Consider the following 27,725-nt stretch of genomic DNA (forward strand, 5'->3'; position numbering starts at 1 on the left):
TTTGTCTCCTCAATAATGCCATGGCTTTACTTCTTTTTGTTGTTATTGTTCTTCTTCTTCTTGGATGGTGTTTGTCTGGCCAACAGCGTCTGTCTGTGCCTCTGTCACCTCCATGGCTTCATGGTCTTTATCTCCCCCCTCTGTGTCATGCGCAACAGATGTAGATCTGGTAGTTCTCAGGTCAGTAGCATCCAACTGAGATTTTGTTCGCTTGGTGCCATTGCCTTTATCTCCCTCTTTTGCATTATTTGTAGAGATGACAGTGCTGGGGCACTTCCGGTCAGACCTCCAGGACAACCTTCTCTGCGGCTGGGAAAAAGCAAGGTCTTTATTTGAACATGACAATGTCATCAGGGGAACTAGGCACTTGGCGGAGATGAGATCCTCTTCGCAGTATTTCTTTCTCCACCTAGCATCTGCATTGACAAGCTCAGTCACATCATGGAAAGGGTTTGCGTCCATGGCATCGCATTCATATTGGAAACCTGTTGGGGAAAAGCAGAAAGATCATTAAATAATAATAATAATAATAATAATAATAATAATAATAATAATTTATTTATACCCCGCCCTTCCCCGCGAAACCGGGCTCAGGGCGGCTAACACCAATAAAATCACAACAAAAACATAAAACAATTAATTAAAATACAGATTAAAATACAATTTAAAATTTAATCCAGACTGCAGCCTCACCTCTAAGTAGCCCACCAATCACACCAAAAGAATGAAACATCAGGGTTAAACTGAAACCAACCCAAAGGCTAGGTGGAACAGCTCCGTCTTGCAGGCCCTGCGGAAAGATGCCAAATCCCGCAGGGCCCTGGTCTTTTGTGACAGACTGTTCCACCAAGTCGGGGACAGTACTGAGAAGGCCCTGGCCCTAGTTGAAGCCAACCTAGCATCCTTGTGGCTCGGAACCTCCAAAAAGTTATTATTTGAGGACCTTAAAGTCCTACCCGGGACATACCAGGAGAGGCGGTCCCTTAGGTATGAGGGTCCTAAGCCGCATAGGGCTTTAGAGGTCAAAACCAGCACCTTAAACCTGACCCTGTACTCCACCGGGAGCCAGTGCAGCTGGTAGAGCACTGGATGAATGTGGTCCCGCGGCAAAGACCCCGTGAGGAGCCTCGCCGCGGCATTCTGCACCCGCTGGAGTTTCTGGGTCAGCTTCAGGGGCAGCCCCGCGTAGAGCGAGTTACAATAATCAAGTCTGGAGGTGACCGTTGCATGGATCACTGTGGCCAGATCAGGGCGAGATAGGTACCGGTAGGTGCTATGCCATTACATCTCTGACTTCCAAAAAAAACCCCTCGATCTTGGTTTTTAAAGCTGCTCCTCAGAGCAAGAAATGCAACACCTTTATTGGAAACAGCAACAAGTATGAGAAGGAAGGACAAGCCGCAGGGAACCAAAATATAAAAAATGCCAACTAAATCTATATTGTGGGCCAGATTCAATTGCCCTGTTCTTCTAGGAGAAGCCAGAGCAAGGAGTGCCACTACTGCTGTTCCCCCATGCACCCCACCTCCCCCAAGCAGTGCCAGATGAAACCCTGTGGAGGCCCCCAGGCAGTTGAAATCTCAGGGGCCATGCTCTCGTTAGTCCTAGGGCAGACAAAAGGAAGAGGAGGAGTTTGGATATGATATCCCGCTTTATCACTACCCGAAGGAGTCTCAAAGCGGCTAACATTCTCCTTTCCCTTCCTCCACCACAACAAACACTCTGTGAGGTGAGTGGGGCTGAGAGACTTCAGAGAAGTGTGACTAGCCCAAGGTCACCCAGCAGCTGCATGTGGCGGAGTGGAGACGCCAAACTGATTCCCCAGATTACAAGTCTACCACTCTTAACCACTACACCACACTGGAGATTCCATGATGGGAAGGCAAATGCCCCCTCCATAGCAGTGTAGCTATGTATAATCAGAATTGTTGAGTTGGAAGGGACCGTGTGGGTCATTTAGTCCAACCCCCCCAATACAGTATCATTGGCTATAAAAGTTATAAATGGAAACCATACTACGTCAAAATGATATTGTTTAGCCAAAGCACTAGGCAACCCACCTTCTTCCTCAAAGCCTCTTTGCAGTCCCAACACAGTCTGAAGGAAGTTCAAAATGTCCACATTCCCATTCCCTACAAACGGAACAAAATGTATGTTTTCTGAGAAAGGTCTAGTTCGTTTCAGCTTATCACGTAAATAAGACCTTTTGGGATAATAGGTTTCTTTAAAATTTTGCCTACGGTTGTTCAAATAATTAATTCTGGAGGGCACAATTGTTTTTATTTTATTTTAATGTAGCGATCCATGGATAATGTTTGACATACTGTATTTGCCTTCGTCATGGTTTTGCAGAAGGGCATGCTGTTGCACGTGTCTTAAATAAGCAAATGTTTTAAAAAGTTGAGCAAAGCGAGAGGGAAGGCTGGGACTCATGAGTGGCACCCCTCCAAGCCTAGAATTTGTTTCATGATTTAAAAGTGAGAAGAGAACTTGGAGAGGAATCAAAACTTGATATGAAGCACCAAACAAGAACTTCTGTTGACGTCAAAAGAAATGAAGAACTGGCCCAATTTTCCAGCTCCGGCACTAATTTGGATGAAGAAATGACCAATAGACACATCCACAAGTTTTATTTGACTGTTAGGTCCAGTTGAGGGTGACTCGGGGGTTGTGGCGCTCATCTCACTCGAGGGAGCCGGCGTACAGTTTCCGGGTCATGTGGCCAGCATGACTAAGCAGCTTCTGGAGAACCAGAGCAGTGCACGGAAACGCTGTTTACCCACCCACCAGAGCGGTACCTATTTATCTACTTGCACTTTGACATGCTTTCGAACTGGTAGGTTGGCAGGAGCAGGGACTGAGCAACGGGAGCTCACCCCATCGTGGGGATTCGAACTGCCGACCTTCTGATCGGCAAGCCCGAGGCTCTGTGGTTTAACCCACAGTGCCACCCGTGTCCCATTTGGCTAATACCATGCCCAATATCCTTTCTGCAACTTGTTCTCTTGGTGCGCACTGAGATACTCACTAACTTCAGTGCATCCCAGGGCCTGTTGTATCTCCTTGTTGTTCAAGTTGACTCCCAGGCCTATCAAGACTGTTTCCAAGTCATCAATGGCCACCATACCTTTATTTATTTTCCTGAAAACCCAAAGAATAGTCTGGAAATCTAAAGGATGCACATGGGAGAGAAAGGACAGCAATTACTGAGCCTGAAATTACCTTCAACCTTTAATCGCCAGGTGGTGTTGGTGTTTAGGCTGCCTGGGCAGATCGATGGAGCCAATCTAGCGCTCCTACCAATTTGCTGAGGTGCCCCCCCACCTTGCTGCTAACCCACCCAAATTCAGTCCCATCCAGGTAAGCTGTAGTTGGGAGGATAAACCCACAGCTCTGCCTCCAACATCAGCTCTGCCCAGGGGCGTAGCAAGGGGGGGGGTGCCCCGGGTTCCATAATGGAGGGGGTGACAAATTACCAAGGATTTTTTTTTAAAATGCCTGCTCCGAAGGTCTTATCTTACTATACTAGGGATTATATAGCTATATATGAAATTTCATGCATATCGGTTAATATCTTGACCCTCCTCCACCAAAATAGCTGTTCACTTGGCCGTTTCCCTATGTCATGAAGGCTGAAATTTCAGTTCAGAGAACACTTACTGTTCCCAACTCTAACCCTGTGGAAAGCCATCTAATTAGACTTTAATTTGATTTTGAGATGTTTTTAGGAGGTAATTTAATTATTGTTTGATTTTATACTAATGTTATGTATCTGATGTTAGCCACCCTGAGCCCGACTTTGGCCGGGGAGGGTGGGATATAAATAAAAGTTTTTTTATTACTTGTTATTATTCCTTTGTAAGGAAATATGAAATAACGTAAAACCATTTTTTGCGGGGGGGGACAAGAAATTTTCCGCACCGGGTACCACCTGACCTTCCCATGCCTCGGGGGGAGGGTGACAAAAAAAATTTTGCCCCCGGGTACCAATTTACCTTGCTACGCCCCTGGCTCTGCAACTGAAATAAAACTGACCCCCAAAAGGCCAGACACCCAGATTGGCACAGAGTATGTTTTTGTAAAGCAGCATCGGCAGCTGCAACAATGGATAAATCTTTTAGTTTTTGCAGAGAGGGTGGAGGAGAGAGAAACAGTCGACAGGAACGCCAACAGAGAGTGACATACAGGGTCAACAACAGGAAAGCGGCCATCTTTCCCCTCACTCCCTCAGTTTCCTTTATCATACCCTCTGTGTCTGTGAAAGGCGAGGTATTATTCACTTCTTCCAAGAATTCAGAGAAATCCAGAGTTCCAGATGCTGTAATGGAGAAAGACACAGAAGCTGAGTTGAAGTATGTGTGGGCGCATTACAGCGAAACCTAGTCTTGTGCAACTATTCAGGTGTTTCTGTTGCAGAAATTAACACTGTGCAGTTTGAAGTGACTGGAAGCATACAAACTGGCTCCTTTGGAAGAAAACATTGTCCAAGCCCAGAAAAATATTATTCAAACTTTTACTTGCAGAACTCTTTAAAAATGGAACAGAAGCATCACAGATACCGTACATCCAAAATATCCATACAATGTCCAGGACAGGCTCAACATCTTTGAAAATATGTGTTGGGGCTTTTGTTTTAAACTGGAAAAGCCTCCAAAACAGCCACAACAAAAACTGATTTGTAAAAATGTTATATGGAAAAATACGAGGCGGACATTGCACTACCTTTGTAAATTAAGAAAATCTTTAATATTTTTTTTTAAAAAACAGTTTAGCACTTGGAAATGGTGTCCAGCTACGCTTCCTGCTGCGTATCTTGCTTCCTCAGTGCTTTTGCAGCGTTTCTCAAACGTCTCCTGAGCAGCGGTGTGTGTGCCTTGTGCCTCAGAGCCTGCCAGCAATAAATTCCACAAAGCCTGGCTTGTTTCAAGTCAAGCACGCTTTATTTACAAGCATAAATCAACAGACACTCCCGGGCTTACGGACGGCATGTCTGCTGCTCCGGTCAAAAGAGAAAGCAGGACTGACCAATAAACAGTGCGTCACATAAATCACATAGGCTTCGCATACAGCAGATACCCCGGATGTTGTGAAACATCTTCCCTGTGAGAGGGGCGTACTGTTGAGCTTATTTAACCCTGAAAGCTCCAAACCTCACAATATGAAATATTCCAAGTAGACCTATAGAAGCAGAGGCCTGTTTCTCCCCATAGCCTGCTTTCCAGCCTCCATTGGCCTTGGGGTGCTTACTGTCCCTTCAGGAGAGCTTCATTTATATCCTTGGAGTTTGGGAGACAAAAGACTAAAAGCAACTCCCTTTCAAAATGGAGATTTGCAGGTCGTTTAGCAACTCAGCTGTTCCCTGCTACAGTGGAACCTTGGTTCTCGAACTTAATCTGTTACAGAAGTCTGTTCGACTTCTGAAACGTTCGAAAACCAAGGCATGGCTTCTGATTGGCACAGGCGCCCCAGAAAAAATAGCCAACAACCGCATTGGAAGTTTGGCTTCCAAAAAAGGTTTGAAAACCAGAACGCTTACTTCTGGGTTTTCGGCGACTGGGTGCCGATTTGTTCATCGACTAAGCAGTTTGAGAACCAAGGTTCCACTGTATTTGTAAAGTCTTCTGGCTTAGGCTTATGAGGTATAAAGAAACTCGTTCTTGTGGAACACAAATTGTCCTTCAGTCTGTTCACCCCACCTTCAACTGTGCAAGAGTCTGACCCACTTAAGTCAATGCACGTAGCTGTTTTCATATTTCAACGGGGCTTCTGGGCATACCAGAGTTCCCCAAGACTGCATCCAAAGAAGGTAAAACAACTGCCAGGGAAAACCACAGATCTGAGGATGAAGGTTGTCACATACCGGTCACCTTGACATGCCTAAGCGTCCGACACATTTCAGCATTTGTCACTAGGATGCCCAAGGTGTGCAAAGTCAAGAGGAGATCGCTGGTGTGAATCATTCCAGACTTAAGTGTGCTGAAAACAGTGCAGGCCTTGCAGAGCCCTGAAGAGGATGCAGACTCTGGAAAGTAAGGATGAGAGTGCATTGGTTTCTGGAGCTGATTGTGAAAAAGAACAGGAGGCAAAAACTTTTGGGGAAGGGCCGTAGGTCAGCGGTAGAGTAAAAAGGTAAAGGACCCCTGGACGGTTAGGTCTAGTCAAAGGTGACTATGGGGTTGCTGCGCTCATCTCGCTTTCAGGCCGAGGGAGTCTGCATTTGTCTGCAGGCAGCTTTCTGGATCATGCGGCCAGCATGACAAAACCGTTTCTGGTGCAACAGAACACAGTGACAGAAACCAGAGCGCACGGAAACACCGTTTACCTTCCCGCCACAGCAGTACCTATTTATCTACTTGCACTGGTGTGCTTTCGAACTGCTAGGTTGGCAGGAGCTGGAACAAAGCAACGGGAGCTCACTCCGTCGCGGGGATTTGAACCGCCAGCCTTCCAATTGGCAAGCCCAAGAAGCTCAGTGTTTTAGACCACAGCACCATCCACGTCCCAGTTCAGTGATGGAGTATTTGCATGCAGAAGGCCCCAGGTTCAGCATCTCGGCATCACCAAGCAGGGCTGGGAGACCCCTGGCTGAATCCCTGGAGACCCACTGCCAATCAAATGAGCTAGATGGATCAATGCTCCCCCCCCCCAAATTAGAACACAAAATCTGTGCTGTATTTAAATGCAGTAGCTTGGATCCAGTGCAGGTTGTGTTTAGGCCCCACCTAAATCAATGGGGCTTGAAATCACCAGTCTTACAGCATCACAAAGACTAACATATTTATTACATAGCCTTTTGTGGGTTACACGCATGAAATGCTATTCTGCGTTTCAGTAATGTGTGCGTGTACATACACACAGATCCAGACCCAGAGCATTTGGGGGCAGAGGGGAATCGTAAACAGTGAGGTCAGAGGGTAAAGAATTACTACTGTGAATTACTCAATTATCACTCTCTGTGTACTTTCTGCATTTTAAAATGGCAGCACTTGAATGGGTCTGGGAAATGGCTGAAGCTTGTGATGTCAAGAAGCTCTCCACATCTCAGGATGTTTGAATTAAAAAGATAAAAACACCATACACTTTAATGCAGCTCTGATTTGCTTTCATATTGTCACTATCTCTCCAAGCACATTTGGGGAAAGAAAAAAGGTGGAGATTTACCGGTATTCCCCACTCTATGTCCGTGGGACTGTGTAGGCTTATAAATCGAAATAAGAGCAAATGTTTCTCTGTTAGGAAATCTGCAGGTTTTTCAGCCACACAGATTTCTCTTGTCAGGGCAAGAACACATTAATTGCCTGGAGAACAGCAACAACCAGGGGGAAGAATGACCATTCCCCACATCAAATGGGGGGCGATGTTTGCATGGTCGTGCGCAGCCCCCTGGATTCCAGTGTGACTCTTGGTAGTTTGGGGAGGCGTTGCCAGGGGATTGGCCAGGTAAGGGGAGGGACCACCCAGCCCACACAATAGAAGGTGTAGCCTACCTGGGAAGCGGCAGTCGGGCCCCAGAGCTTCTCCCACCCTCCACTCCCTCAATTAACGCTTAATTTTGCAAGTTAACCTCTTCTCCACAGGTATGCAGGCGCTGCTATGCCAAGGCTGCTGTTGAAGGGCCGGAAAGGAATGTCCCTGCATTGGCAGGTTTCGCCTTTCCATAGCAAAACATCACAACTTTGGCGGTTTCAGGCTTTGGGGGGAATCCTTTAGTCATCTTCCTAAATGGGGTGGGGTGGTGACTGCATGCCCCCAGTGCGACGGCGACACCAGGGTTCCCCTACGCCGAGAGGTTGTCATTGCTCTCCCCCGGCTGGGGACTGGGAAGGATAAACGCCCAATGCCTGAGCCAAGGTCTCCCTACATCAGAATCTTAATAAAGTTGTGGCCAATTTTAATCCCATAGCACGTTGTCTTGTGTTATTATTCCGCTCAGGGGTCACCTGGGGCTTGGGGGACTCTGCCTGTCCACTCAAAGACATAACATATCACAAGGACAGGAAGAAACACTACAAACAGAATAATTGCCGCACACAGGAAGAACGAGGATATAGTTTTGAGTTCCTCACTTGTAGTTTTATAAATCATTTAATGTGTCAACACGGTTAGAAGTTATTCATATTGCAGCTGTTGTATAAGGGATCGCTATTTTGACTGGAGTGTAATTGAAATAAGATTTTGGAACGCAGACATAAAGCAAATAATTCTAGCACGTGGGAGGCCACCTTATCTAAATTATATAATTTGGTATTTGAACTACCGGTATTAATAATTGTGTTATAAATTGGTATCATTATAATGAGGCTATTATTGGATTGCAGTTGAAAACTAATAAAAATTATTAACAAAAATAAAGAAAAGGGAAAAAAGAACACATGAATTACCTTCCCATTTAGGTCCCGCCTTACACATCGAATCGATTTCATTCTCCCCTTCATAAACAGTTATGTGGAAATTGTAGACAGCTTTAGCTTTCCTGCCAAAACACATGCAGAATTAATAAAATGATTTTTGCTTAATTTTGACCAATTTGTTGATTCCTGAAGGATCAGAATACGAACCTTTAAGCATTATCATTATTAATAATATTATTTAGACTTATTATTTAGACTTGCTTGTTACCCAAAATATCTCCAACAACACATTAAATACTTAATATAAATACATAATACCATAGAAACAGAACAAGGTTGGAGGCAAACTAATAACTACAATAACATCAACTCAGTTCATCAGATGTCTGGGGTGGAGGGAAGATATGTCTATGCCTGGTGCCAAAAAGATTTCAGTGAAGGCGCAGGCGGACCTCGCTTGGGAAAGCATTCCACAGATTGGGAGCCACAACTAAAAAGGCCCTCTCCCTGGTCACCACCCTCTGAGCCTCCCTCAGAGGGGGGGACCTGGAGAAGTACCTTAGATGAAAATCTAGTGTCCAAGAGTGTTCCCATAAGGAGAGGCATTTCCTAAGATGTTGGCGTCCGGAGCAATAAAGAGCTTTATAGGTCAAAACCAGCACTTTGAATTGGGCTTGGAAAACATATCCAGTGTTGTAACATAACTGGTATTTATGTTATTTGTGTGGGTGCTTGTGCACCTGTGAGCAACACATTGGTGATTCCTGCTCCAGCTTCACATGTTTTAGGACGGAACTGAATGTAAAACCACAATTTAATCCCATTTCCCCCCCTTAATAATCTCTGGGCTTCAGTTAAGTGTGGTTCGAGCCCGCCGAGGGACGACGGTTGGCATAGCTCAGTTGGTTAGAGCATGGTGTTGATAATGCCAAAGTTGCAGGTTCAATCCCCAAAAGGGACAGCTGCATATTCCTGTGGAAATGAAAGGTGAGACGAGCTGTGAAAGAGGCAGAACCAAGGTGGCAGAAAGGAAGAGCGGAGGGAAGCAGGCAGGCCCAAGAGGGAAGGTGGAGATAAAAGGACCGGGAGTCAAGTCAAGGCAGGACAGAAGAGTTTGGAATACTCACTTGCCCTTTTTAATAGTCATGGAATCCTCTGTGCAGATTCTGTGGAAGGCAGAAATGGTGGTTACTTAGAAGCCACCTAAGACCTCCACCACATTTACATGGTATACCTGGAGCAACCCAGCTGCCATCAATTCATGGTTGCTTCCTTCCAGTGCCAGATTTACGTATAAACTAAACAAGCTATAGCTTAGGGGCCCACTCTCTTGGGGGGCCCCCAAAAAAAATTAAAGGGGAAAAAAATACTAGCTGTACATTTCCAAAATATAATATAAAAAACAAATAAAATAAAACCTACATAAAGCAACAGTGTTTTGTGTTGTGTAGGCTCCTCTGATGTAAGTAATGGGCCCTGCCTGCTAGCCTGCTCCCTAAAATATCACTGCTTTGCTCCTTTCTATATATAGGGTGCCTACATTCTGCATGGACAGGTTGCATGGCAACATGTGCAAATGGCTTTAGATACCTATTAGGTCAGTGGTGGCCAAACTCGAACCCTCCAGCTGTTTTGGGACTACAATTTCCATCACCCCTGACCCTGGTCCTGTTAGCTAGGGATGATGGGAGTTGTAGTCCCAAAACATCTGGAGGGCCAAGTTTGGCCATGCCTGTATTAGGTCCATAAATTGCTTTGATCAAGGAAATGGACAAGATCAGAGGCAAATTGATGAGAAATCACCACTAAACTCGAGAGTCTCCTGGTCTGAACAGCCAAATTGGCAGACTTGCATAAATATGGGAGAAGATGACTTGCAATAGAATTAAATAGGCATTCATTTCTAATATGTGTATACCTTACACTGAATATAAAATATACATTAAAGTTATCAATAAAAATCAAAAACAAGCTGACCTTAAAAATAAATCCAGGTATACATATAAATGATAGTTGATTCTGCCACCCACCTCATTGCATGCCTCTCTTACATATCTGGATAGGCTTGCCTAAACAATTTAGCTTTTAGCAGGTGCCAAAAAAACAATACAGAGAAAGTGTGCAAATAAGTTGATGGAGGAAGGGTGGAGAAGTTTGTCTCAACCAGTGCTTTTTTTTCTAAAAAGAAATAAAAAATGTTTAGGGGTACTCTCATTTTGACTCAAGAAGACCACCATTTTATAGTTCAAATTGGGAAAAATAAATACAGTAACTGGACAAAAGTACAGTGGTGCCCCACTAGACAAAAATAATTCGTTCTACGAGTTTTGTCGTAGAGCGAAATTTTCGTCTAGCGAAGCGGCAATGGAGCGCAGAGGTTTTCGCGCTAAAAAAAAAAAATTTGTCTTGCGAAGCAGCCCCATTGACTTTTTTGTCTTGCGGGGCAGCTTCCGCTAGACGAATGCCGTTCGTCTAGCGAGTTTTTCGTCTAGCGAGGCATTCGTCTAGCGGGGCACCGCTGTACAAAGATTCACAAAATGTTTAGGGGTATTGTACCCCTGCATCCCCCCAGGAAAAAAAGCACTGGTCTTAACTATACCAGGGATTCTTACTTGTCATAACACCCGTCACTTTCTTTACGCAAGATGGATTGTCTGGTCTTGCTTGGAAGAGTCTTTTCAATTGTCGTTTCCCCTGTTTTCTTCTTTTTGATCAAAGCAGGCGATCTCTTCTCCAACCTCCCATAGTTGGAGTTAATCTGTTGGTGAGGATGGCAGGGTTGTGACTACAGCAAATGCTCAGGGCTACAGCCTAGCAAGCTCAGACAGTTAAGGAGTGATGGGGTTGAGATTAAGGAGAAATCTCCTAGCTTTAAGATCTCTCATCTGGAGTGTGACAACCAAAGCTTGGAGAGAAATTTTGGGAAGCTGGTGTTTCTCTGTGTGTAGTCTTATCAAAATAGCAGCTGAAGTTGTTACGCCTCTAGTTAGTTGGGGGAAGATAAATATTCTAAGCGTAAACTTATCAGTATTGCATCACCAACTGCATTTAGTGAAGTCGGAGAATTCAACGGAAGCAGGAGCAGAAATTATTCGTCCTGTGTCCATAATGGAAATCGATTCAGCAAATATGAGCAGCATTTGCTCCTGTTATTTTATTCAGCCCTCAAACAATTCGTAATTTATTACAAATTCCCCTTTCCAGTTGCATTGATTTTCATTTGCACTGTAATGAATGGTGTGGAATGATGTAATATTAACACAATTAATTATGTGATTAATTGTGTAAACGTCTGCCACAGTGGACAGGAAGACAAAGTCTGTACTCTTCGTCAGAAAGCTGAATTGCAGCAGAGCAAAAAAGGTTTGCGTGTGACAAACTCAGGTCGGAATGCAGACCAATACCTTCTGGCATCCCTAACTGCAAATTAGCATTGCCAAAAGTGATGAATGGCCATGCAGTGTGATCTTAAGTATATAGAAAGCGACGGAACTTATGCTGTCTTCAGATAAACCAGCACAAATTACCCCTATTTTAACCTCCGTTCAGGAATGGAAGGTACTGCTGCCTGATGCAGCCTAGGTTTGGCAGAGGGGGGCTGAAACAAGCCTTTAAAATAGAGCTTGACTTAGTAGTACCCTTTCCACTGCCATAAGTTCTGCCATGTTTTGAGGTCACATGACTAAGCTGAACCAAGTCAGGATCCAGCGTAAGCCCCCACCCCACCCCCTTCACGCCCAGTCCTGCCCATCCCTCAGAATACCCATTTTTCAGGGGTGGAGCAAGGAGGGGCGTTGGGGGCGGAGCGCCCCAGTTTCCACCCTGGGGGGGTGACACTCAGCACCCCCCGCAACTCCCAAGCTGCCGCCCGGCACCCCTTCTGTGCAGCAGCAGCGGCAGTGGCGGCGGCGGCGGCTGCTGCTCGCGCGGCAACTCATAAGGCTGTAGCACACAGCAATTCACAAGGCTGCTGGGTACAAGCTGCCGCAGCCCATCCGTGCAGCGGCTTCTCACACCTGGCAGCCCGGACGGACTGTGCTCTGTAGCGCACATGCGGCGTGACGCTAAGGAGCGGCACCCCGCCCCCGGGGGGTGCCCCCGCATTTGCCGCTCTGGGCGGCAAAGCGGCTCCGTACGCCACTGGGGCTTATACCAGCAAAAGGCCCACCAGTCTCAGCTGAACTGGCCGAGTCCTAGCTGAGCTGGAAAGAGGGAGTTACATCAGCATAATGTCTGCTGAGCTGAAATCTTCTTCTTCTTCTTCTTCTTCTTCTTCTTCTTCATACCCCGCCCATCTGGCTGGGTTTCCCCATCCACTCTGAGCAGCTCCCAGCAGAATAATTAAAACACAATAAAACATCAAACATTAAAAACAGGGCTGCCTTCAGACGTCTTCTAAAAGTCAGATAGTTGTTTATTTCCTTGACATCTGAAGGGAGGGCGTTCCACAGGTAGGGTGCCGCTACCGAGAAGGCCCTCCGCCTGGCATAGCCCAAACTATGCTGGGAATAAGCTGACTGAGCCAGAGATCCAAACTCACTCATCCCAATGGATCTTGGTATGAATTGCTCCTTAAGCTGAAAAATAAAAAAATAATGAAGTATGGAACCTATGACTGGCAAACCATATCATGCATGCAAATAAACTCTGCCACAAAAGAGGATACAAAAGAAAATGGCTCTTAGGACAGATGAGTTAACACTGCTCTTCCTCTTTGCTCCTGATCGACCCTCGTAAGGGGGTAAATCAGGTGAGCGAAGCGCCGGTGCGGGGCTGAAGAGGTGACTGCCTTTGGAGGAACAAAGCAGCGATCCCGCCAGACTTGAGCATCCGACACTTCCTATGAAGAAGTCTTAAAAGGAACTCTGTAAGTAGTACTTTGGAACTGATTTAAAACTTTTAAAGAATAATAACTTACAGAGGAAAGATTAAAGGAAGCCTGCTCCCTTTGAACTGTTTACCGGAGCTGGGTAGCGCTAAAAGATCAAAGCCGCGACTAACGGAAAAGTTTTGCGAACTCTGCTAAACTTTTTAAAAGAGGATTAAAAGTTGTTTTAAGGATGTTTAAAGACCTAAAAATGAGAAATATGGCAAAAGAAGACACCGCTCTCCCTCAGGATTAGGATTCCGGGTCGGTAGCGGGCTGCAGTAATTTGTTGCCATTTTTTCTTGTTATTGTGTCAGTGACTGTTTACCAGTGGAGACTTTTTAGCTATTTTGTGGCCAGTTACAACGTAAAATAAAGTCTTGGTGGTAACACTGCAAGGGAAACATAATTTCTGACTTGGATTACAAAAGGACTAACTTCTTTTTGACTGAAGACTAAGGAGTTTTAAAAATTGTGAACTCTGTGCCTAAAAGTTAAACTGCTGGATTTGTGTGGAACTCCTGGCTCAGCAGTCTCTTTGTTCTCAGGAGAGAATTGCTGGCCACCTGGTGTTTATCTTTAAGACTGTTGGCTTTCTGCTGTGAATGTCTGAGACGGTTACCACAGCAACCACAGCAACTGGAGTGACCTTGAGATTACAATTGCAGAGCTCACAGGATATGCATGAGAGCACTAGATCAAAAACATCTAGCTCTGCACAAAGAAAAGGCTCTATTTCCCTAACTTTACAAGAGCAAATGGAGAAATTAACTGCTACTGTAGCAGAAATAGCAGAAGGACTTAAATGTGTGACTGAGGGGTTGAAGCAAACACAGGCCTCAGTTAATACAATTACTACATCGGTTAATGCCTCAGTTAACTCTGCAATAGAGAAACTCCAAGTAGACTTAAAAGCAGATATAAAAAATTCTACAGACACCTTGGAGAGATCAATTGGCCAAATTGAAGAAAATGTAAGAAAGAACAGAGATGAAATAAACAAATTGGCACAGGAGGTAACAACGTTAAAAAAGGACTCTGAGGAATTTAAAGTGGTCAAGGAAAAAATTAAGAAAGTGGAACAGAAATTGGACAATATTGACTTGGAGAACTTAGAGGGAATTGGCACACGACAAAGAACTGTAGAAGAATCTCTTGCTTTTCTTCAACTCCACCAGAGAGAGGGGAACCTTCGTCTCAGGGGTCTTCCAGAATTGGAAGGAGAAGACCTAAAAGCCTTTATTATACAGCAATTCTCGTCATATTGGGAATTGGAAGAAGTAAACGTCGCAGCACGCATAGTGAAAGCCTTCAGATTTGGGCCTAGAGGGTCCAGAGGGAAGAAAAGCAGCAAAACAGTCAGTGACTGTTTGCTGGTACTGCACGATAGAAACGACAGAGATTTCTTTCTGGACCTACACTATAGAAACAACCTGGTGGTGCAGTGGAGCAAAGTCATTTTTTATAAGGATATCCCCAGATTTTTTTTGGACAAAAGAATTCCATATAACGACTTGGTTGCAGAACTAAGGAGGAACAACATCTCCTTCAGTTGGGAGTTTCCAGAAGGTCTTGCATTTACATTCGAAGGAAAAAAGACAAGAATTAAATCCCTGGCTGATAAGCAGAAATTTCTGGATAAACACTTGGAAGAACTTAAGGCAGGGCTGCCTGATCCATCTGTACATAGACGTCCAGGAGTATTTCCACCTCCGGGGATACCAGGACCAAGCGACAAAGATCCAGAAGAAGACAAGATAGCACAAGCGACTGGAGGAGAGGATTAAAACAAAGGAATATGGCGCTGAAGTTATTGACATGGAACGTACGGGGATTGAACCAGAGACCAAAGAGACGCAGAGTATTTCATGGATTGGAAAAGAAGGATTTGGACATTATATGTTTGCAGGAGACCCACATAGTTCGGCGACACAGAAGATTATTACAAAACAAAAAGTTAGGCCAAGAGTTCATTTCATCTGACAAGGTCAAAAAGAGAGGTGTGGTAATATATGTAAAAGAGAAATATAATCCAAGACAGTTATTCAAAGATGAAGAAGGGAGATATATCGCAATTGAGATCAAAACACAAGGCGAAAAATTTTTGATTCTGGGACTTTATGCACCAAATGATGGAAAGTCAATTTTCTACAAAAAAATACATGACTTGCTGCTGGACTATTTGGATTACAAATTGATTTGCCTGGGAGACTTTAATGGGGCTGTTTCCACTTTAATGGACAGATCCCAAAGAACAAAATTAACAAATGATGGGAAACTCCCCAAGACTTTTTTTGAAATGGTGGACAATTAAAATTTGGAGGATGCCTGGAGATTGAAAAACCCCACCGAGACAGAGGCAACATACTACAGTGAATCCCAGAAGTCATGGTCGAGGATAGACTATATTTGGATCTCGAATGAATTGACATCTAAAATATATAAAGCAGAAATCGGCCCAAAGACATATTCGGACCATAATCCTGTACAGGTAACACTTAAAATGGTTTCCAAGGGATCTTTTAGATGGAGAATGGATGACGCATTGATGAGAGATACCAAGCTGGTAGAAAGAGCCACGAAAAAGATGAAGGAGTATTTTCAAATCAATTGGAACTCGGAAGTAGAAAAAAGAATCGCATGGGATGCAAGTAAAGCGGTAATGAGAGGATTCCTCATAAGCGAAAAAGCGAAAAAGAAAAAACTACAAAATGCAGAAATGGAAAGGCTGTTGAAACTAATTAAAGCTAAAGAAAAGGAGTTAAGAGGACATCCCAAATCTTCAAGAATTCAAAAGGAAATTAAATACTTGCAATCCCAGTATGCTAAAATCATGAATCAAGATTTAGAATGGAAATTGAAAATGATGAAACAAAGATCATTTGAATCAGCGAATAAATGTGGAAAACTACTAGCCTGGCAACTAAAGAAAAGACAAAAGGCTAACGTCATCGGCAATTTGGCAGTAAACGGGAAAATAGTGGAAAATCCGGAGGAAATCAGGAACTGCTTTCAAAAATTTTACAAGCAACTGTACAAGGAGGAGAAGATAAAAGAAGAAGAGACAGACCGGTTCCTGCAACAACATGGTTTGCAGAAAGTCCCAGAGGACAGACTAACAACTCTCAACCACCCGATATCGATCCAAGAAATTGAGGAGGCAATTAAAAACATGCAATTAGGAAAGGCCCCAGGACCAGATGGATTAACTGCAAAGTTTTATAAGACTCTTAAAGACTGGCTTTCACAGCCATTGAAGGAAGTATGCAACAAAATACTAGAAGGAGATAGGGCACCAGAAACGTGGAAAGAAGCCTTTATCACGCTGATCCCAAAACCAGACACAGATAGAATGCAAATGAAAAATTATCGCCCAATTTCCTTATTGAATGTGGACTATAAATTTTTTGCAAATGTTATGGCTACAAGATTGAAAAGAGTGCTGAAGGATTATATACATAAAGAACAGGCGGGTTTCCTTCCAGGAAGACAAATAAGCAATAATACGAGAATTATTGTGGATATTTTAGAAAAACTGGAAAGAAACATAAATACTGAGGCAGCACTATTGTTTATTGATGCGGAGAAAGCTTTTGATAAAATATCTTGGAAGTTTATGAAAAAGAATTTGGAAAAGAGGGGAGTTGGAGAAAGATTTTTAAATGGCATCAAAGCCATTTATACTGAACAAAGAGCTAAAATAATAATAAATGGCGTGATATCGGAAGAAATTGAAGTCCAAAAAGGAACAAGACAAGGGTGCCCTATCTCCCCTTTATTATTTATAACGGTCCTGGAGGTCCTTTTAAATATGCTACGAAAAGAGAAACAGGTAAAAGGAATCAGAGTGGGAGTGAAGGAATACAAATTACGCGCCTTTGCAGATGACCTGATGCTATCCCTACAAGAACCAGAAAGCAGTGTCCCCAAAGCCTTAGAACTAATTGAACAATTTGGACGTGTAGCTGGCTTCAAACTAAACAAACAGAAAACCAAAGTTTTAAGTAAAAATATGAGTGCAGAACAGATACAAAGAATACAGGAGGGCACTGGCCTCACTTTTGTTAAATCGGTAAAATATCTAGGTATCAATCTCACAGCAAAAAATGTGAACCTATACAAAGACAATTATGAAAAACTGTGGATAGAGATAAAAAAAGACTTGGAGATATGGACAAGATTGAAACTGTCGTTAATGGGAAGAATAGCTGCCATTAAAATGAATGTTCTACCAAGGATGCTGTTTTTATTCCAAGCCATACCAATTTTGGATAAGATGGACTGCTTTAAGATTTGGCAAAGGGATCTATCGAAGTTTATATGGCAGGGCAAAAAGCCGAGAATCAAGTTTAAGGTGTTAACAGACTCCAAAGAGAGAGGTGGTTTTGCCCTGCCGGACTTAAAACTTTATTTTGAAGCAGCTGCCTTTTGCTGGCTAAAAGATTGGTTTAAATTAGAGAATGTAGATGTGTTGGACTTGGAGGGACATGATAACATGTTTGGTTGGCATGCATACCTTTGGTATGACAAAGTTAAAATTCACAGAACTTTTAAGAGTCATATAATTAGGAAATCTCTGTATCAGGTTTGGATTAGGTATAAAGACTTATTGGAGAGAAAGACACCTAGATGGATATCGCCAGTGGAGGCTAAGGCCTACAAGAGACCAAATATGTCTGCTAGATGGTTGAGATATATGGACATATTGCAACAAGAAGGGGACTCATTTAAGCTGAAAAGCTATGATCAAGTCAAAAGTCAAGTCCCTGACTGGCTGCAATATCATCAAGTACACGAAACTTTTAAACTAGATAAAAAAGTTGGTTTTCAGGTGGAGAAATCAAAACTGGAAACAGAACTGATTGAATCGAACTCAAAAAACCTTTCCAAGATGTACAATTTGTTGCTAGAGTGGCATACTAAAGATGAGTTGGTTAAATCAACAATGATAGATTGGGCAAAAGACGTGGGTCATAATATTATGATGGATGACTGGGAGAGATTGTGGAGGAAAGATATTAATTTCACAGCTTGTAATAGTTTAAGAGAAAATGTAATGAAAATGATATATAGATGGTATCTGACACCAGTTAAGCTAGCTAGAATGAATTCTAAAATGTCGGACGTGTGTTGGAAATGTAAATCGTCAAAAGGTACTTTTTATCACATGTGGTGGTCGTGTTCAGGGGTAAAGGCCTTCTGGGATAAGATTTATAATGAGCTTAAGAAGGTAATGAAAATTACCTTTTGTAAGAAACCAGAGGCTTTTCTCTTGAGCATGACCAATGAGGAGATACCCAGTCAGGACAGAGTGTTTTTTATGTATGCCACAACAGCTGCTAGAATTCTATTGGCAAGAACTTGGAAGGGCGAAGAGATACCGACTATTGAAGAATGGCAGATGAAATTGATGGAGTACATGGAGCTTGCAGACCTTACCGCCAGAGTCCGAGACCAGAGGGAGGAGAAGGTGTCACAAGATTGGAAGAAATTTAAAGACTATTTAGTTAATCATGCTAAAATGAATGTCTGAATGTTTGTGCAGAAATATATAAAAGAATCGGCTTTTGAAGTCTAAGTAGAGTTATAAATGTCAAAGAAGATAATATTTGATTGGATAGACCTATTTGTATAAGAAGATGATAAAATGTAGAATATAAGTTAAGGAATATTTTTGTCTAGATAGTTTTAAGAAATATTAGAATGTTGAGTTTAAGTTAATGATAAAAGACATGAAGCTACCTTAAAAGTATATAGGTTTTTGAAGACAGAGGAGGGACCAGGGGAAGTCCCCCTAAGAAGTTAAAACAAGTTTAGAAACAGAGATAAGGATTTAGTAAGGTTTGTATAAGTTTGTTTTGTTATATGGTTTTATTGTATTTTTTTGGTTATTGTTTGTCTATTATGTTTTTATGGTGTTTATATATGTAGGTTTAATGTTGTTTTGTTTGTTTCATGGAAAAATAATAAAATCTTATTAAAAAAAAAAACAAAAAAAAACACTGCTCTTCCTGGTAGGAAGTATCAACAAGTTCTTGTGGCTCTCTGATATCACTGAAGCAGCCTTGAGTTCCGTCTTCTCTCCACTATGACTTACCTGTCCTGCTTTCTGCATGTAAAAGAGGGAGAGTAACGGGAATTGAAGGTAAGACAGGTTGGCAACGTTGTTATGAGTTTCTGGGTGCCAGATACTGAACCCCTGGACTCAGCAAATGTTAAAATATAAGCCAGATCAGTTTCCTGATGAGGTAATTGCCTGGGAGATGAGACATTAGGAGAACAAAAAGGCAGGTGACGAGCCATTAGGAAAGCCAGGGCTGTTCTTCTGTTGGCAGAACAGCACGAGTTACATGGTTTACTTCACTGGCAATGGGAAGGTACCTGCTGTAGGACACTGAGGGGAGCTTGGAGTGAAGGAATCTTAACAAGGTGGGGCTTCTAGGGTTAGATCCATCCAGGGCCGGCGCAATACATTTTGGCACCTGAGGTGAACCACAAAATGGTGCCCTTCGTTGCCAGGAAGAAAAGGCAAATATCTACATCAGGAACAAGAGAAGGAATCAAACCATCCTTATCCAATGGTTGAAGAGGAAATCAAAGATCATTGTAGGAGAAAAAGGGACTCTCCCTGAATTAAATGGCTGTGGGTTGCAGAGCCCAGGAGATCCCAGAGGGCAACCCCCAACATTTTCTCCCTAGGGGTGACAAGAGACCAGGAGCACCTCCTATTTGCAAAGAGGGTATGGGGCTGCTGCTGAGGAGGTGACAGATCCAGTCTCCAAGGAGCACACCACAGCTGTTGCTGCTACTACAACAGCGGCCGATGCATTCCTTGGAGGTAAGATCTGCTGCCTTTGTGGTTCCTCCCGCCTGAGGCAGTCATCTCGCCTTGCCTCACAGGTAGGCTGGCCCCGGATCCACCTTGCTATATGCAAAGATTTCGGCTCCCACCTGGGTCGCTTTATCAGCGGTTGGGGGCTTTGCTCTCTGCATGTGGCGTCTCTGTGGCGTCCTTGGAAGCACCTGCAATTTCCGCATGAGCATCAGCTTGCACTGTTCAGTCCGAGAGAAAAGACAATTCCAAGATGACAAACAATGTTGATCACTATCCCACTATTGAAATATATGAAGAACTCTGTTAGTCGACAGTGGCTACTACTGTCAATCTTAGAGGTCCTTATCGTCGCAATTTTCAGGTGACAACTGTGGGATGTAATCCATTGGAGCAGTCAAAGACAACATTCCTTATTTCCCTAGAGTGGGCACGGGCAGGAGGAAATCCAGTCAGTGTAACTTCCTGTTCCACTGGTCTGGAGCACCCCCCCTTGCATGTGATCTGGGAGATGGGTGTGGCTCTGGCTGGCTCCATAAAAGAGCCCAGTCATGCAGCCATTTTCTCAGTCTTGATCTTGGTGTCTTGCTGTTCTTTTGCTGCTGTGCTGCTTTCCTGCAGCCATTTTGTTATCTAAATATAATTTTGCTGTCTGCTGGCTCTCAGCCAGCAGCACATGAGTTCAGTCTCCATATGAGATGAACTCACAGTCTCTTTCTTTATGTGACCAATAACTAAAGCCTGCCTTTCGGGGATCAAATCGTGAACTGAAATGTGGGTAAATCTTTTTGTTACTTTACTCAGAAACGACTCTTGTGTCTTTATTCTTCTAAGAGGGATTGAAGGGGACACCAGGAAATAATCTTAACTAAGAGATTCAAACGAATCTGCAAACTAGCTTCCAGCTATATTGAGGAGAATCTGCTCTGCTACATCACTTACTAGCGTGAGTGAAGGAAGGACAATACTTATTCAATATATCCTTTCCTACTATCCTTAACATTCCCACAACATGCACACAGTGAACACATGGGAGGTGTAGAAGGGGGCCAGGACCATGTGGCAAGCCCAATATGCATATTACTAGACAGTGTGACTAGTTCTTAAATGTGAATAATTGATTATCATTATGTGTTCAAATTCTGCCAGTGGCATTTCAACTGCATACTGTTTGCCACTTTATTGGCAGCACTGAGCTGTGCAATTTGATTTCCTGAACTGTGAACATGCCACGATGCCATGCACCACTAGGGAATACCAACCCGCATGCCCATTGCACTGGATTGGCCGCGTAGACCCACATGATCTCACTGGTCTGGCAGAAGTCAATACTCATCTTACCTGAGTTCCTTTATCAACAGTTTCAGGTTTTACTTTGGGAGAAGGGGGTCTCTGAAATGGGACCCTACCAGCCACTGGCAAATTCTGTCCGGTTCGCCTATGGAAAATGGCAGCACATCAGAGAATGTTCTCTCCTTCCTTCTATCCATCTGTCTTCAAATATGACACTTTGGAACTTAATTCTGATAAATACTTGGTGTAACTATATCATTGCAAGAAGAAGATGGCCTTCTTTAGGAGGGTATGTACAGCTGCATACCCTTCAACATTTCTCTGATGAAAATAGGGTCACCCTATTCCATAATAATGGTTGCCCCAGTCACTCCAGGTGGCTTCCAACAGATATAAAAACATAACAAAACATTGAACATTTGAAAACTTCCCTATACAGGGCTGCCTTCAGATGTCTTCTAAAGGTTGTATAGTTACTTATCTCCTTGGTTCAGTGACGTTGCCTAACTCCATGCCTGCCAACATTTTTCTGATGAAAAGAGGGACGTTCTACCATACCCTACAACAGGGGCGTCGCTAGGGGGGTGCGGTGGGGGTGGCACGCCCCGGGTGACAGGGGTGACAAGCGGCGGGTGGGGGTGACAAGCGGCGGCCCCTCCCGCCACTCCCCACGCAACGCCGGTCACCCTGGGAGCAGCAGCGCTGCAGACGGGGTTCTCCCTCGGCCGTGCGAGCGGTGGCGCGTGGGGGTGACAAGCGGCAGCCCCTCCCGCCATTCCGAAGTGCTGCCGCTCCCTCCGTCACCCCAGGAGCAACAGCGCACGGCCGAGCGAGCACCCCGTCCGTGCAGCGCTGCTGCTCCCGGGGCAACGGAGCGAACGGTGGCGCGTGGGGGTGACAAGCGGCAGCCCCTCCCACCATTCCCATGCGCTGCCGCTCCCTCTGTCACCCTGGGAGTGGCAGCGCATGGCCCGACGACGGAGTGCGCCTGCGCGACATTTCACGCAGGCGCACTCTGTTGTCGGACCGCCGCTTCCACAGCCTCCTTTTGAGCCGCAGAGCTTAAAAGGGGGCTCCAGAAGCGGCGGCGGCACTCCCGGAAGCGTCCCGGGGCGGGGCGTCGTGACGTCACAATGTGACATCACGACGCCCCGCCCCCGGGGCGTTTCCTTTGCCGCCCCGGGTACCGCGGAGCCTTACTCCGTCACTGCCCTACAACATTCCCTGATGGAAGTAGGGGCATCCTAAGGAAAAGTGGGACATTCCATGATCAAATCAGAAAACAGGACGGCTTCTGTAAACCTGGGACTGTCCCTGGAAAACAGGGACACTTGGAGGGTCTGTTCCTGAGCTCAGACATGAACCGTAGGCCATCTTCAGTCCCAGCTCCCTGCTTCTGCTTACATGGAGTAAGTGGATCTAGCAGAGACGTAGGAGAGGGAATCCTTCTGCTTTTTTTTGGACTGCGGTTTTAAATCCACAATGGTGGTAATAGAAGGCGGCGATAATTTTTTGTCTTGAGGCTGTTGTATCAGTGTCTCCACCAGAACCTCTGACGTTTTCTCAACCTCCTCCTTCAGGTATGAGAGTTTGCGATCTTTAGCCTGGTCCTGTGGAATTCTGTAGCAAGGGAAGAGGAAAGACTTAGTCCAGTCATAGACATGAATGAAAACTATTCCTCTCAATAGGAAGAATGGCAGATTAAGTGGACGGACTATGCCAAAATGGAAAAATTAACGGAAAGATCAGAAATCGGGAAAACCAAAGCTTTAATAAGGAATGGGGGGATTTATACTTTACCTTAGGGTAAACTATATCCATAGTCCTTGTTACATTACAAGTGTTATTAAAATCCCACTAATGATTTTAACTGTTTACAGTGGTCTCTAAGGTAAAGTAGGGACGCGGGTGGCGCTGTGGGTTAAACCACAGAGCCTAGGGCTTGCTGATCAGAAGGTCGGTGGTTCGAATCCCTGCAACGGGGTGAGCTCCCGTTGCTTGGTCCCAGCTCCTGCCCACCTAGCAGTTTGAAAGCACATCAAAGTGCAAGTAGATAAATAGGTACTGCTCCGGCAGGAAGGTAAACGGCGTTTCCATGCGCTGCTCTGGTTCACCAGAAGCGGCTTAGTCATGCTGGCCACATGACCCAGAAGCTGTATGCCGGCTCCCTTGGCCAGTAACGCGAGATGAGCACCACAACCCCAGAGTCGGACACAACTGGACCTAATAGTCAGGGGTCCCTTTACCTTTTTAAAGGGTAAAGGGGACCCCTGATAGTTAAGTCCAGTCGCGAACGACTCTGGGGTTGCGGCGCTCATCTTACTTTACAGGCTGAGGGAGCCGCCATTTGTCCACAGACAGTCTTTCTGGGTCATGTGGCCAGCATGACTAAGCCGCTTCTGGCGCAACGGAACACTGAAACCAGAGCAGTGCATGGGAACACCATTTACCTCCCCGCCTGAGCGGTACCTATTAATCTACTTCCACTTTTTGGGGTGCTTTCAAACTCAGGAGCTGGGACTGAGCAACGGGAGCTCACCCCATCGCGGGGATTCGAACCACCGACCTTTTGATCGGCAAGCCCAGGCTCAGTGGTTTAGACCACAGCGCCACCCACGTCCCTACTTTACCTTAGAGACCACTGTAAACAGTTAAAACCGTTGGTGGGATTTTAATAACACTTGTAATGTAACGAGAACTATGGATATAAAAATTTGGATTATTATAAAAGATGCAGCAGAAAAGGCTTAACAATGGGACCCACAAAGGGGGAGGTGGGAAGTCCAGAGATTTGTGAGCATCTTGTACTTTTAAATGTGTTGTGGTATGATTGTAAATTCTAATATGTAAAACGAAATAATTTATTTTTATTTATTTATTTTTTTGCAAAAGAAAAAAGAAAAAGAAAAGTGAAGTGTTTGCTGGGTTCCCATGAGGCAAGACACATTGATAGCAGCAAGAACCTTTCTTGAGCTACATAAGTGGGAAACTGGGGCAAAGCAACTGCTTATATACACTCCTGAAAGCCTGGGTCGCTCCCACTCCCAACATGATTGGCTGTCTAAACTTCAAAGCTGCGAATCACGGCTCAGAGTTCAAGAGCCAATGATAGAGGCCCAAATCCTGAAATTTTCTGTGACTGGACATCATGTATCGAATCAGAACAAAGGTGCTCAGAATCCTTCGTCCAGACTCAAGCTGAGGTAAACACAGACCACTGAATACATAACAAAAAACTTTTCCTCTCAAACTGTCTTTTTATAGCGAGGGCAATGCTTTAGCCTGAGCCTGAGGGTCACCTTAGATGTTAGCAAATTTAGGCTGCAATTGAGGAAACTCTGAAAGGAGGAAGACACCCTTCTTTTCCCACCCCATACCTTGCAATCCTCCGGTAGGGAAGCCAACTTCTGCCTTAGTTAACCTACTTCAGGAGAAAAGCAAGGGAGGAACGACGCTGTTGATTCAATTGGGTCTCTCAGCAGCATTTGGTATCAGTATCTGTGGACAATATTCTTGGGTGCTTCTGCTATATATATATATATATATATATATATATATATATATATATTTGGAGCATCTGCCCAAGTAGTTAAGAATGGGTGGCCTTTACAGCCTCTTTTACAGGATTATAACGAGCTTCCTGTTGGAATTAGAGGCAGCCTGAGCAACGAGGCCTACTTAGCTTTCCCTGTGTTTTACAGTCGTACCTCTGGATGCGAACGGGATCCGTTCCGTTCTCATCATGAGCAGCACACAACCTGAAGCTTCGCATCTGCGCATGTGCGTGGTGCGATTTGGCGCTTCTGCGCATGCGTGAGCCGCCGAACCCGGAAGTAACCCGTTCCGGTACTTCCAGGTTCAGCGCGTTCATAACCTGCAGCAAACGCAACACGAGGTATGACTGTATTTGGCTCACACTTTCGTCCCAATTTGTGACTTAATGCTGTGGCTTCCTTCCCAGGTCATAGCTCATCTCGGACACTTCAGCCCAGACAAGAGGAATTTTAGCTCATCCCCTCCCCCCGCTGGGTGGCGGCTGCTCGGGGATCTTGTTCTGTCCCTCATCCTATTTAACACCCATACGAAGCTACTGGCTGAGCTCATGCAGGGTTTCTGGAGTTCTTAAAACCTCTTTTTTGTGACAATACTCACCAGTACAGGGTACTGTCACCTCTTCTCCTTCCTTGTTTGCTGCTCATAGCTGCCGTTTCACGCTGGCACCCACAACACTTCCCCACCCCAAGATATGAATACCAGCCCTTCATGTTACTTTTACCAAAAAAGAGAGCAATGGTTAAAGTTAACAAGATGATTAAAAAAAAATATTATACAAAAAGATACTATCTGTCACAAAAGCAAAAACCTTGCATTAAAGAAAGAAGCATAAAATAAAACATTTAAAACAATGATATACACACTACACAGTCAGTATTGAATCTGTATTATGGGATTACTTGAATCCCCCGACTTCTTTCCCCTCCCTCCCCTGGTTCCCTTGTATTATTTTCATTCACGCATGTCAATAAAGTCTTTATCTCTGATTACCTCCAATTTTAAACCTTTGTCTATAACATTACAAGTGTTGTTTTTTAAAAAAATCCTGCTAATGTATTAACTTGTGTACATTGCTTTTGTAAATATGCAATAAACATTTTCCATTTTTAAAAATATTTGTTGTCATCTTGATTTCTAAGTTTCCCAGTTAATTTAATTTGCCAATCTTCCTTGGTGGGGACTTCTTCTTTCCATTGTTGGACTAGCAATATCTGGGCAGCCATTGTTGCATACATATACAAATTCTTATATTCTTTAGGTGAATCCATTCTTGTAATACCTAATAAAAAGGCTTCTGGGTTTTGTTTTGTTTTAAACAAAGGTTATTCTTAACATTTTTTTCAATTCATTATATATCATTTCCTAGGATTTTTTAAAATAACCTTGCATTGCCACCACATATGATGAAACGTACCTTCTTTAAATTTCCAACACTTATTTTCTCTCATTTTATACATTTTTTGTCAACTTAACTGGTGTTAAATACCACCTATACATCATTTTCATATAATTCTCTTTATAAGTTAATAAATTAATGTAAATCCATCTGGGACGTTCCTCACACAAAGGGTGTGCTGGATGTAGCCGCTTGGTGCTGACATTGGCAACACTAGGGACAACTTAAGGAATCAAATGTGAAGCACAAGATTTCTGCCACAATGCCAGAATGTTACTTACCGGTACTTATCCAAGTCAGGTTGAGGAGCAGAGGAGATTTGTAGTCCATCCTGCAGTTCTGCCAAATAAAACTCTGGTATCCTGGCAAGAGGATACAGGGAGGGCTCTTTACCAGGGAGGTACAGCACTGATGTTTTCACTTGTTCCTCAACCCTGTCCTTTCGATCTTAGGGATTATCATCGTTGGCCTCATTACCTTCAGTAGCTTAGGTCCTCATCAAACCTAAATCTGGCCCTCCTTCCTTCAAGCCTAATGTCAGTGAAAGGCTGCCATCTACAATATGAGAGAACTCAGCCATACGGCCGCAAATACAATGTTTAAGTGCATTATACAAATGTGATCCTAGGTGGTGATGGTGAGCTTATGGCAAATTCCATATATTTTTCAAAACGTGTTTTTTAAAAAAGCATTTTCACAGCCTTTTTTTAATGTTTCTAGATCCCACCTGGGACAGATTATGGGTTGCATAGCATGCTGTAAATGCATGGGGATGTATTGCTAGCAGAGGATGTAACCCTGCACTCAACACTTAATTATGGGGGTGGAAACTGCAGGGGCTACCAGAAGTGGAGTGGGAGCAAGCACAGGACTGCACGAACCCCACCGCTCCAGGTGAAATATATGTAAGGCTTAACTCAGGGGTGGATTTAGGCCTCTGAATGGTGAGCACACAATGGGAGCTACTGTCTCAAAGGCCGGTAAGTGAGGCACTGGCCTGTGGGAAGGAGGTGTGAGGCTTTGATAGGGTCCCAGAGTCCTCCTTCCTTCTTCCCAAAGCCTAGTTAGCACTTTGCCAGCTTTGGGAAGAAGGTGGAAGGGCTCTAGGACCCTGCCAGAGCCCTCACGCCTCCTTCCCAAAGCTTGGTGCCTCCTTACCTGCCTTACACCCCAAGTTTGCCACTGGTGACTGAGTCCCTCCAATAAAGGAGCAAGAGGCGGACCAACCAGCGGAAATATTTTCTTACACTCTTCACATCAAACAAGATTTTAGACAAGTGGTACTGTGTTCATGTTCTGCTTATTGGCTTCCCATGGACATCTTTCTTTGGCCCCTGTGAGAACATATTCTTGACTAGATGGCCTTTGATCAAGCAGGGCTTTCCCTCTTCTTATACTGCTTAAGTGCTTTTGCTTTGATCGAGGAAATTG

At 44.2% G+C, this 27,725-nt stretch overlaps 1 protein-coding gene across 1 annotated transcript; it reads right to left on the reverse strand.

The window, feature by feature from the left end:
* LOC117059324 lies at positions 1–26,742 on the reverse strand. Its single transcript, XM_033170963.1, has 12 exons — positions 26,576–26,742; positions 22,748–22,963; positions 21,392–21,488; positions 20,170–20,271; positions 10,964–11,109; positions 9,479–9,517; positions 8,382–8,473; positions 5,861–6,022; positions 4,247–4,318; positions 3,029–3,169; positions 2,061–2,132; positions 1–485 (listed from the first exon to the last, which is right to left on the reverse strand). Coding segments are annotated over exons 2-12 (1,368 nt in total). The 5' UTR covers positions 22,750–22,963; positions 26,576–26,742; the 3' UTR covers positions 1–42.
* Between the last annotated feature and the right edge of the window lie 983 nt (positions 26,743–27,725).

This window comes from Lacerta agilis, chromosome 14 (assembly GCF_009819535.1).
Source record: "Lacerta agilis isolate rLacAgi1 chromosome 14, rLacAgi1.pri, whole genome shotgun sequence".
NCBI lineage: Eukaryota > Metazoa > Chordata > Lepidosauria > Squamata > Lacertidae > Lacerta > Lacerta agilis.